This window comes from Nematolebias whitei, chromosome 3, assembly GCF_014905685.2.
Source record: "Nematolebias whitei isolate Nwh7 chromosome 3, NemWhi1, whole genome shotgun sequence".
NCBI classification, from domain to species: domain Eukaryota; kingdom Metazoa; phylum Chordata; class Actinopteri; order Cyprinodontiformes; family Rivulidae; genus Nematolebias; species Nematolebias whitei.
The window spans coordinates 29,796,821-29,809,177 of NC_056500.1; the positions used below are offsets into that span (position 1 = coordinate 29,796,821).

Sequence of the window (12,357 nt, forward strand, 5' to 3'; positions counted from 1 at the left end):
GTCATTTAAAATAATCTGGTTACTTGAAGTGTTCAAGACCTTTTTCTAAACACAGATACACGTGGAGGCAAAACACAGCGTAAAAAGTGATTTACCGGTACTTATATATTGTCCCCCTTTTAAAGCACTAAATAATAAAATACTCCATCAATATATTTGTTTTTATTTTGTGTAGCAGTTTAATTCACCTGTTAATCGGATCACTTTAAAAGTGAAAACCCTCAGCTGTTTGTTGTTTGTGTGAGTTTACTTGTTTATGCAGGATGATACTGTGCTTTTGTTTTCAAGCTCTGTTAAATAATCTGCATGTGTTTGTTTTCTTCCTTTCTTTTTTTCAGAAACCCCTTTAAACCTTCAGAGAAGAAACGTTTCATCTGTATTCCCAAAGTCAGATGATACGAAGAAACGTGTACTTGAACAGTCTCAGTTGTTAGATGGTATGTGGATTTAGACAACAATTTGTATTGAGTAGTCACACTGATGCTAGGAGCATCAACGTTTTCAGAGGTTCTTTTCCTCATTAGTTGTGCTGCAAGACACACTATGTTTGGAATCAGTATTAGTTTATGTATTTTATAGATTTCTGTTTTTTAAAGTGCCATACTCGTCAGACTCAATCTGATGCATACATTTTATGAATACTTTTTAAAAAATATAATGCACTGTATCATGCAGAGGATACACATTGCTTTTGTTTCCTTTTCAGTGCTTGAGGCAAGGATCCAGCAACTTCAATCTGACGTCGTTTTGGATGTCCAGCATGCAAAAGTGCATTTCATTAAAGTTCCTTCTTGTAGAAGAGGTGTGTCATCTGATAGGATTACCATCAGAGGGTTGTCTCAAGAAAAATCGTGCATTTCTAAATATGGATATTTACACCCATCCTCTAAAGTACAGCCCAGCCGCTGGATGGAAAAATTGTCTGTCGAGAAGACAAGTAAAGTTAAGAAACTGCAGCACATCAAGCAGAAATTGAAGAAAAGCTCCACAGAGACATTTTCTGCTTCTGAAAATAGAAGTGGCATGAAACCATCAGATGAAATTCGTGCTACAGTTTCTTCACCAACCACGGTATCTGCTGTCACTGCAGAAAAATCAGCAACATCAAGTAAAGTATTGAAAAAGAAAAGGAAAATCTTGAAAAAGAGTGTTGAAAAAGATGGAAAGGATATTGAGGCCAAGAATGAAGAGCTCTCTGAGACTGAAGAGCTTAACAAAAGACTTAATCAGAAAAAACATCACTGGGCACATTTAGGTACTCCAGAGACCACGGAAAACGTTAAAGTAAGTCCATGTGGAGATGTCTATCTCAACAACCTCTCTTACCTGGAAGCGTGTGTGTTTATTGGGGACATTGAGCGGTCACAGACTTTCCTCCTCAATCAGCACAGAACCATGGGTCGGCGTAAACATCTCAATACGGACATTTACAACATCATGATGAAAGTGTGGGCCAAGAAAGTAAGTGATGAAATAAAAATAAATGAGACAGCAGAATTATTTTTTAGTTAGTTCACAAACTTGGTGGCCCTGAAGTTTAAACCACAACTACAAATTAAAAAACACAACATTTGAAAAAACAATTAATTTGAAAAAAACACAACATTTGAAAAAACCATGTTTGAAAAAACAACATTTAAAAACACAACATTTGAAAAAACAATTAATTTGAAAAAAAAAAAAAACACAACAACATTTGAAAAAAACCATGTTTGAAAAAACAACATTTAAAAACACAACATTTGAAAAAAAACCAACAAAAAAACATTTGAATAAACATCCAACAATTTTCAGTCAGGTCATCTGGACAGTTTCTTTTTTTGCTGAAACGTTTCACCTTCTATCCGGAAAGCTTCATGAGTCGAGGAGACACAAGCATCAGTTTTGTGTTGTGTGTTTCCTTGACTGATGAAGTCTTCCGGATAGAAGGTGAAACGTTTCAGCAAAAAAAAGAAACTGTCCAGATGACCTGACTGAAAATTGTTGGATTGTATACCTGGATTATTGAGCATGGACTTTTTTTTTGTTTGTTTGTTTTTTTCAAATGTTGCGTTTTTTTCAAATGTGGTTTTTAATTTGTAATTGTGTTTTGTTTATTTGTAGTTGTGTTTTTGAATATGTAATTGTGGTTTAAACTTCAGGGCTGCCGTATCTTTCCAAATTTGATTGAATTAAAATTTATCTGGCATCATCGGGCATCACTTCAGTAAATATTGTTGTATAGTTATTTTTACAGTTCTGATTGTGGTTCCTTTTTGCCTCTCTCTGCAGGGCAAATTAAATCAGGTCGGCCGCATCTTCATTCTATTAAAAGAAGCTGGTCTGAAGCCAAATCTTGGATCATACTCTGCTGCGCTCGAGTGTATGGGTCGCAATCCATATTGCTCCCCTAATGTCATATCAAGGTTTGTCTGCAACTGGTCACACCACCACACAAACAAGATTCATAAAGGAATGTGTTCAAAGGTTAGGGGCAAGTGGATTGTGCCGTTTAAATCATGGAACTCTGCACGTCTTCAGCTACAGAACAGAAGTTTGGTTGATTTCTCTTTTTCTTTTAATTTCTCATGTTCTGTATGACTGAGATTTGACAAGAACAAATGATACAAACGTTGCTGTCGGACCATATCGATACTAATGTAATGGTATCAGTGCTTGAGTTTGTTTCTACAAACAAACTATATCGCTTTTATTCCAGAAATACAGTGCTGCACCGGAGGAGCCATCAAAAGACAAGATTAAATAAAAACACTGAGCCAAACATGCATGTCAGATAATAATTAAATCAGTTCTGATTTCACAAAACTTCAGTCACACATGCTAACATGTAGCATCCATATTTACTTCCTTAAACACAACTTGATGCGTGCGACGTCACGTCTTCTGCTCATGCCTGTTGCAAAGAACTGTAAACTGTTCACACTGATGTGAACAACCACGCAAAAAATAAAAAAATCGGATATGAGCAAAAACTGTGAATTGAGCTTTAATCAGAGACGAGGCAAATTAAAGAAAAAAAGACGACCCAACCGTACTTCTGTTCTGTAGCTGAAGAGATGTAGAGTTCCAAGATTTAAACTAGGGATGCACAATATTGGATTTTTGGCCGATATCCAATATGCCGATATGTTAAAACTTATTTGTCCGATAACCGATGCCGATACCGATATTTTATATACGTTCCTTTGTCAGAACATAGCCTTCTTATTTAGGCCTATTTGCTACAAAAAATGTGCAACAGCTGTAAGAGCTGGTGACATATATTCAGTAACAGCCATATGATATGCATAGCACTTTAACTTATAATAAATAGAGTGTTAAATATTATTTATTAGCATTAGTCACCTGAGATACTGTCTCACTTGTGGAGGCTTGTTCCGGGTTCTTAGCTGCGGTGTGGGATCCTCTGCACTCCTGTGCATGAAGGACAGCCTTTTTAAATTCAAAGTTTTTGTCTATCTATTGTGTCGTGAGACTAATCATGCTAACAGGGCTAACACAACGTCCACATGTCTGTGGTAAAACTCACCCAACAAGTCGTGCTATCGACTATTAGCTTCTCAATGACTTAGGTAATGACAGCTTGTAACTTGGGTAACGTTATGTCGGAAAAAAATATCTCCGACTGGGGACGATGTAACGAGGCTCAACGTACCCCAGAAATCTTCGGAATCCGACATCCTTACCAATGAAAAATAAAACTTCCACACTGCCGACATTTTGAATTTTCCTCTCTGCCATGAGCACAGGTAGGTGCACGTGACGTCATTGCGGTGCGCTGCCGCTGCAGGTAAAAACAGCACCATTTATATCGGCGAGTTATTTTAATGGAATGTCCGATATTGAATTTTATGCTAATATCAGCCGATACCATGCTGAGAATATTGTGCATCCCTAATATAAACTGCACATGTTTGGTATTGTTATTATTTATACTGGGTTGATGTGCTTACTCCTACCTCACTGATATAAAGGCTGGATGAAATGGGACATGACTGTTCAAACTGAGTTTGCTTTGAAAAACTTTGGGTATGTATCTGAGTCAGTACCACAGATGAATAAGATCTGGCTGGGGTTTGCAAAAATCTGATTACTGGTAGTCACGCTCTGTCATGAAAAAATCTGATTTGATTCACATTTCCTACAGTGTGAACAAAGTTGAGTGCTGTTTATTACACACATGTAGAAAATATACACTTTTACAGACTGTGGCCATCACTCTTTGCATTGTAATATGTGCAGTAGTACAAGTTCAAGTAGGTTTATTGTCATTTCACTACCTGTGGTACGTGAGGTGGAATGAAATTGTGTACACAGGGTCCCAGTTACATCCAACAATAGCAAAAATGTAAAAAGTGTAAAAAGAATAAGGATCTAAGATATACACTGAGTTATACGCTAAACAAACACACAACGGTACGCTAACAGATCTAAGATGTATTCTAAACACTAATAATGTAAAATAATACGGCGTAATAACAGCAACCCGAACTTAGTAGTAAGTTTGACAGCAGAATCTGGTTGGTTCATTGATCACTGTAAGATTATGCTAATATGAGACTTTGGCACTACAGTGGTCTTTATTTTTATTCTATCTTTTTTGTCACTTCATTTTCCCCCAGCTGGTTCCCTTTTCCACAAATATTGTGCTCGCCTATTAAGTCACTTTTACTGCATCCTTGTCCTTAGCGAATGTGATCTGTTCTTCTGTTTTTCCTCTTTCAACACTCATCCTTTTAAGTTTTCTTTCATAAGTGCTGTGTCCTCCAGAGCTCTGTGTTCCCTGAGGTGCAGCAGAGCAGTCACCAGGCTTATTATGCTCTATCTGTCAACCTCTCTGCCTTCTTTGTTCCTCTGGACCACACTGCCAGCTCCCAGACTAATCCTGTCTTTGTTCCAAGGCTTTCTCATTTGCTCAGACCAAGATTGCACGTTGCAACACAAGTGACTCAATGGCAGCAAAGTTACACCAAAATGTGACCTCTGTGACCGTCAAGAATAAAAATAGGACCGTTTCTAAGCATCAGAGTTGTGATGGGTGTTTTGTTTTGTAGGGATGTGCAGATCTCCACTCACTAATCGTTAGTTGTAATATCTGAAAGCTGCTGAGCTATGGTTTCCTCCAGATGCTAATTAGCACACTATTATATATAACAGTGAAAGGTGTGCAGGGTGAAGCAGAGCTCGGTTGTTGTCTGGGCAGTGACAAATTAGCCTTTCTCACTTTTTTTTCCTCCTTTATTGTGCAATTATTTGGTTGGTCTCTAGGAGGCAGTGCAACCAAACAGGCTAGCAATAGAGACTACACAGAGGCCATTCAGGTCAGTTTTATTTCAGGGGTTCTCAAACTTTTTGGGTTCAGGGACCCCTTACAGGGGAGAAAAGGTTTCAGGGACTCTCTCATAACCCTCATGTTTATTAAATCATTTTCTTCAGTTTGTCTGTTTAATTCAATGGAAAGATTTGTGTAGTATTTTTTCAACCTTTATTTATACAGGTTAGTCCCATTGAGCCTCCGGGACTCATTTACAAGAGAGACCTGTTTGTTTTTTGTTTTTTTTTAGTGGTGATAACAGTAGACAATCATAAAAAGCATACAAATTGAGAAGAACAAATAAAAGGAAATGGTATTAAAATACAAACAAAAACAGCTAGGTGGTAAAGTGATGTGAAAATACTAAAAACAGGAACATGTCTGCGTTGGTTTTTGCCAGGAACTTCGCAGATGTTTGAAGCCACTTGAGAGGTCAAGGTCGAGAGCTTCAGATCTTTTTGCAAGATATTCCGGGAAATGGGAGCGGAGTAGGAGAAGACCCTTTTTCAGTTCTCACTTAGGGAACACTGCATGTAATAATGTCCTGACAGCGCACGCTGTACAAGTCCTTCTCAAAAAATTAGCATATTGTGATAAAGGTCATTATTTTCCATAATGTAATGATAAAAATTAAACTTTCATATATTTTCATTGCACACCAACTGAAATATTTCAGGTCTTTAATTGTTTTAATACTGATGATTATGGCATACAGCTCATGAAAACCTAAAATGCCTGTCCCCAAAAATTAGCATATTTCATCCCACCTGCTCTCACACAGTGATGTGTAGGAGATGTATGAAAGCATCAGACCAAGAAGTAATTTAAAGATGAAAATGTACCAGTGAGAGAGTCTACATGAAGTCAATGATGTCCATCCTGATGCATGCTCAATAATCCAGGTAGAAACATCTAAAAAATGTAATGTCAGGTCCTCTGTCAGCAGCAAACTGGTTGATCCACTATGATAAGGGGTTATTTATGACTGAGCTGAATACAACTTCTCAGACTGAAGAAGTCTTTCAGATGAAAGACGAAACGTTTCTACATTTTTTTGTTTGTTTTTGGAACCCATCCAGAGGACCTGACTTAACTTTTGTAGATTAATGATGTCCAGTTAACCAGTAAATACAGGGTGCAATGATGGGTACGGTAGTTCCAGCCAGTTATGAATCTTAGTGCACCGTGATAGACAGCGTCCAACATCTGCAGGGTGCTTGTAGGAGCGTTCATGTAAATAATGTTACCGTGAATACTTTAGACCAGTTGTTTAATAGTGTTAATACAATTTTTATACTTTTAAACATGAGGTATTTTTCATTCAAGACACACTTAATTAACATTTTTAATTTCAACTTCCAAAAATTAGTTTTGAGAAAATTAACAGCATCAAAAACCACTTTAAAACTTTACCTGTTTACATATTGAACATAATAAATGTATTGCCACTTCTTCAAATTATTACAGAAAACTCTTTACATAAAATTGTAACAAGTAAAAGGGCTTAATTTGTAAACTGATCGATGCGGGAACACAAATAGCAGGGGGGGGGGGGGGGTTATGTGTATGCAGAGGTCTGAGCGTCCTTCCCCAGAAAATTTTGAACAAAGTAGATGTAATTTCCTGCATTTTGGTGTACTTTAACGGGTTGTTAAGCGTGCTTGTAAAAAAGCATGTATGATGAACATGTAAATGTACATGAAGTAAATGTAAGATCATACGTTTTTAGGGTACATGAACAAAATTCAGTAAGTTAAGTGAATATACAGTTAGCATGTGAAAGCTTAATTTTCTTATTGTATATAGCTTCTTACTGAAAATGTTGGTGTAATATACTGGTACATTCAGTCTTTCTTAAATTGTTGTATACAGTAGTGTAATACAGGGTAATACCATAAAAATGTAGAAAAAAAATCATAATTTGTATTTTATTTTAAATTCACCAATCAAATATTATTAATGACAATTAGGCAATATGAAAATATTATTTCTATGACCTTCATAGGCGTCACACATCAAATGTAATTGTAGAAAACTCCCTTTAATAAATGTCTCATTTGTATTCCAGAGAGCAGTTGCTCATTGGCATCATCTGCATTCTGCAGTCCAGTTACAGAGACTTTGCTCTCTCTGGGAGATCTCTTGGAGATTTTATTCAAATAAATGTTTCACTGATATTGTCGGTGCCCATCTGCCTCTGGATCAAACTCACACTTTGAGTCTGACAGAAAGCTTGTCAATGCAAATAAGTAAATTGATATTCTGTAACTGCTCACTGTGTTTTCTTTTAGAGCTGAATTAATTAGAGTCTGTTCAAGTTTTTCTAATTTGAGTTTTATCTGCACATCAGTAGGCAGGTCCAATGTGATGAACTTTTAACTTGTGACAAGACTTTAAACTCATCAAATTCATCATAATAAATCTAATCTGCCTCATAAATGAAAATCTGCAATACACATCCTTTGGGATGTTCCTGGCTAATCTAATGTAAACTAGAATATTATAAACATTATTATATTTAAGACAGTAAAAACAGACAATCTCCAAAATGCTGATTTTTTTCCAAGAATTAAATTGGAATAAATAATAGCTTGATGATGTCTACCCATTAATCTACCCAGTAGTCTAATATCCATCCATCTATTCTCTTCCGCTTATCCGGGGTCGGGTCACGGGGGTAGCAGCCTAAGTAGGGAGGCCCAGACTTCCCTCTCCCCAGCCACTTGGGCCAGCTCCTCCAGGGGAATCCCAAAGCATTCCCAGGCCAGCTGAGAAACATAGTCCCTCCAGCGTGTCCTGGGTCTTCCTCTGGGTCTCCTCCCTGTGGGATGTGCCCAGAACACCTCACCAGGGAGGCATCCAGGAGGCATCCTAACCAGATGCCCTAGCCACCTCAACTGGCTCCTTTCGATGTGGAGAAGCAACAGCTCTACTCTTGAGTCCCTCACGGATGACTGAGCTTCTCACCCTATCTCTAAGGGAGAGCCCAGACACCCTGCGGAGAAAACTCATTTCAGCCGCTTGTATCCGAGATCTCGTTCTTTCGGTCACAACCCAAAGCTCATGCCCATAGATGAGGGTAGGAACGTAGATCGACCGGTAAATTGAGAGCTTCGCCTTTTGACTCAGATCTCTTCACCACGACAGACTGGTATATTTTTGATTTACTTCATTTTGTATATTGCTTCGTGTGTTGTCTGTTGTTTCTGTCTGTACAGAACTTTGGTTGGCCTTGTCGCCGTTTTAAGTGCTCTATAAATAAAATGGTATGGTATGTTACAGCACCCTCTTCGCTGCCGATGCTGCACCTATCCGCCTATCGATCTCACTCTCCATTTTTCCCTCATTCGTGAACAAGACCCCGAGATACTTAAACTCCTCCACTTGGGGCAGGACCTCCTCCCCGATCCGGAGAGGGCACTCTACCCTTTTCCGGCTCAAGACCATGGCCTCGGATTTGGAGGAACTGATCCTTATCCCGGCCGCGTCACACTCGGCTGCAAACCACTCCAGCGAAAGTTGTAGATCACGACCTGATGAAGCCAGTAGGACCACATCATCTGCAAACAACAGAGAAACGATCCTAAGGCCACCAAAATTTATCTCCTCAACACCTTGGCTGCGCCTAGAAATTCTGTCCATAAAAATTATGAACAGAATCGGTGACAAAGGGCAACCTTGGCGGAGTCCAACTCTCACTGGGATTGAGCCCGACTTACTGCCGGAAATGTGGACCAAGCTCTGACACCGGTCGTACAGGGACCTAACAGCCTGTATCAAAGGGCTGGTACTCCATACTCCCGGAGTACCCCCCACAGGGCTCCCCACAGGGCTCCCCAAGGGACGCGGTTGCACGCCTTCTCCAAGTCCACAAAGCACATGTAGACTGGTTGGGCAAACTCCCACGCACCCTTCAGGACCTTGCTGAGAGTGTAGAGCTGGCCCAGAGTTCCACGACCAGGACAAAAACCACACTGCTCCTCCTGAATCCGAGGTTCGACTATCCGACGGACCCTCCTCTCCAGAACCCCCAAATAGATCTTATCAGGGAGGCTTAAAAGCGTGATCCCCCTGTAGTTGGAACACATTCTACGGTCCCCCTTTTTGAATAGGGGGACCACCACCCCAGTCTGCCAATCATGGGGAACTGCCCCTGATGTTCACACAATATTGTAGAGTTGTGTAAGCCAACACAACCCCACAACATCCAGAGCCTTAAGGAACTCCAGGCGAAGCTCATCCACCCCTGGAGCGCTGCCACCAAGGAGCTTTTTAACCACCTCGGTGACCTCAGCACCAGAGATTGGAGAGCCCGACCCAAGGTCCCCAGCCTCTGCTTCCTCAGTGGAAGACGTGCCAGTGGGATTGAGGAGTTCTTCGAAGTATTCTGCCCACCGGCCCACAACATCCCGAATTGAGGTCAGCAGCACACCACCTCCACTATAAATAGTGTTGGTGGCGTACTGCTTTCCCCCCCTGAGATGCCGGATGGTGGACCAGAATCGCCTCAAAGCCGTACGGATGTCATTCTCCATGGCCTCTCCAAACTCCTCCCATGCCCGAGTTTTTGCCTTAGCGACCACACGAGCCGCATGCCGCTTGGATTGCCGGTACCCATCAGCTGCTTCCGGGGTCGCACAGGCCAAAATGGCTCGATAGGACTCCTTCTTCAGCCTGACAGCATCCCTTACTGCTGGTGTCCACCACCGGGTTCAAGGGTTACCGCTGTGACCGGCACCGATAACCTTGCGGCCACAGCTCTGATAAGCCACCTCGACAATAGAGGCGCGGAACATGGCTCACTCGGACTCAATGTCCCCCGCCTCCTCCGGAACGTGTTGGAAGCTCTCCAGTGGGTGGGAGGTGGGAGTTAAAGCTTCGTCTTACGGGGGACTCTGCCAGACGTTCCCAGCAGACCATCACAATATGTTTGGGTCTGCCAGGTCTGACCGGCATCCTCCCCCACCATCTGAGCCAACTCGCCAACAGGTAGTGGTCAGTGGACAGCTCCGCTCCTCTCTTTACCAGAGTGTCCAAGACATGTGGCCGCAGATCAGCTGAGACGACAACAAAGTCGATCATCGAACTGCGGCCTAGGGTGTAATGGTGCCAAGAGCACATATGGAAACCCTTATGCTTGAACATGGTGTTCGTGATGGACATTCCATGACGAGCACAGAAGTCCAACAACAGAACACCTCTCGGGTTCAGATCAGGGGTGCTATTCCTCCCAACCACACCCCTCCAGGTCTCACTGTCATTGCCCACATGAGTAAAAAACAGGCAATCTCCAAAATGCAGATTTTTTTTCCAAGAATTAAATTGGAATAAATAATAGCTTGATGAAGTCTACCCATTAATCTACCCAGTAGTCTAATATTGCAAAGATAAAAAAATATCTCCACCTAAACTTGAGCAAAATAGAAGAATTGGAGTGTTATTTTGTGTTGGTGTTTATAAGAACTGAAAATTTCACAAGCAGGTAAAATGAGACACTCTGCAAAATCTTTGAAAGACTCTTCATTTTGTTATATTCTGCTTTTAAAGGCTGTAAAAAATAAGTGACCTTGAGAAATATTTATTCAGACATCTTTTGACATTGGCTGCTTTTCAAGTCCAGTCCTTGCACCTAAGCATTTTCTAAATAATGTTTTTTTTTTCTTACTTTTATTAACAAGCCAATTTATTAATCACCAATGAATCATTAAAGAATAATAAACAAGCACATTCCAGGCAACTTACGTAAAATATTTCATCTAGGACTTTTAGTCTTTACAAGAACTAGGCAAAATGCAGAGGTGCATTTTTTGCACTTATTCCCATAAGCTTTAGCAAACCTAAAAACACAACTGCAAACGTAAAACATTTGCTTAAAAACTTGAATACACTCATACTTTGCACATTTAGAAGCTGCAGTTGGACTGCAGTAAAAAATGTGTGCATTATAAAAAACATTTTCAGAACCATAAATTAAATAGATCATATAGACTATTTGTAATTGCTGAACTATTACTTTAACATTCATGTAGCTGCTGGTTTGATATGACTGTTAGTGAAAAGTGTTCCTATTCAAACTTTATTGTCTGGTAATTGTACTGTAACTTTGTTTCCCAACATTATTAGAATAGAAATGAACATTAAAGCTCCTCCTTGCCGGCCTGTCATCACTTCTTTCTGAATCGTACTCTGGTTGACTCATTGGAAATAGACCCAGTCACTGCAGCTGTTATGGTGCACATGTTTTCACATTATTTTAAATTGTATATTTATGTTCACATTCACATTACAGTAGTTCCTCACTACTTTGCGGTTCGCTTTTCCCATACTCGCTCTATCGCTGTTTTTCAAAGTAAGATTGGACATGACACACAATTGCTGATTGATGAGGAGCCGCATGATCGGCATGGCATTTTTATTTACAATAAATTATTTAAAATTATTTAGCACCTGCTCCAACCTGTGTGCAGCCCACAGCTACAGAAGCTCCCTCCTGCAGCGTGTCATATCTCCACTCTGCAGCAGAGAAGTGGGCGTGGCCAAGAGCACTGGCAGGTGGCAGAGAGCAGCGGAAGCAGAGAGCTGAAATCATGACATTCTGTGCTTTTTTAGAGCATTTAAAGTTTAGAACATTGCAAGAGTGTGGGAAGGGTTTAAAATGCCCTCATATATGTATATATAAATACTAAAATAAACTACTACTTACTACTTGTACTACTATTCCTACTTCGCGGTTTTTCACTTATCGCGGGGCTTCAGGGTACGAATCCCCCGCGCCAAACGAGGGACTACTGTATTTTACTTTGTAACGGAGGGGATTTCAAATGTAACAAAGTAGAATACTTGGGGAGGGAAGCATATTCAGGTAATAGTATCAATTCAAGTTTCTTACTTAAAAAAAAGGCAAAAATAAACAACACTTATACTTCTTTACAGTAACACAAGTAAATGTAATTTACTGCTTTTGACCTCTGGTAACGTATAAAATTGTCCATCCATCCATCCATTTTCTTTACCCGCTTGTTCCATTTTGGGTCACTGGGGTC

At 40.1% G+C, this 12,357-nt stretch overlaps 1 protein-coding gene across 1 annotated transcript in view; it reads left to right on the forward strand.

The window, feature by feature from the left end:
- Positions 1-856: 856 nt before the first annotated feature.
- polrmt (polymerase (RNA) mitochondrial (DNA directed)) overlaps positions 857-12,357 on the forward strand; it is a gene marked incomplete in the record, with an annotated part of 55,661 nt that continues 44,160 nt past the window's right edge. Inside the window, 2 exon segments of the mRNA XM_037674280.1 lie at positions 857-1,461; positions 2,272-2,405. Coding sequence (XP_037530208.1) covers positions 910-1,461; positions 2,272-2,405 — 686 coding nt within the window.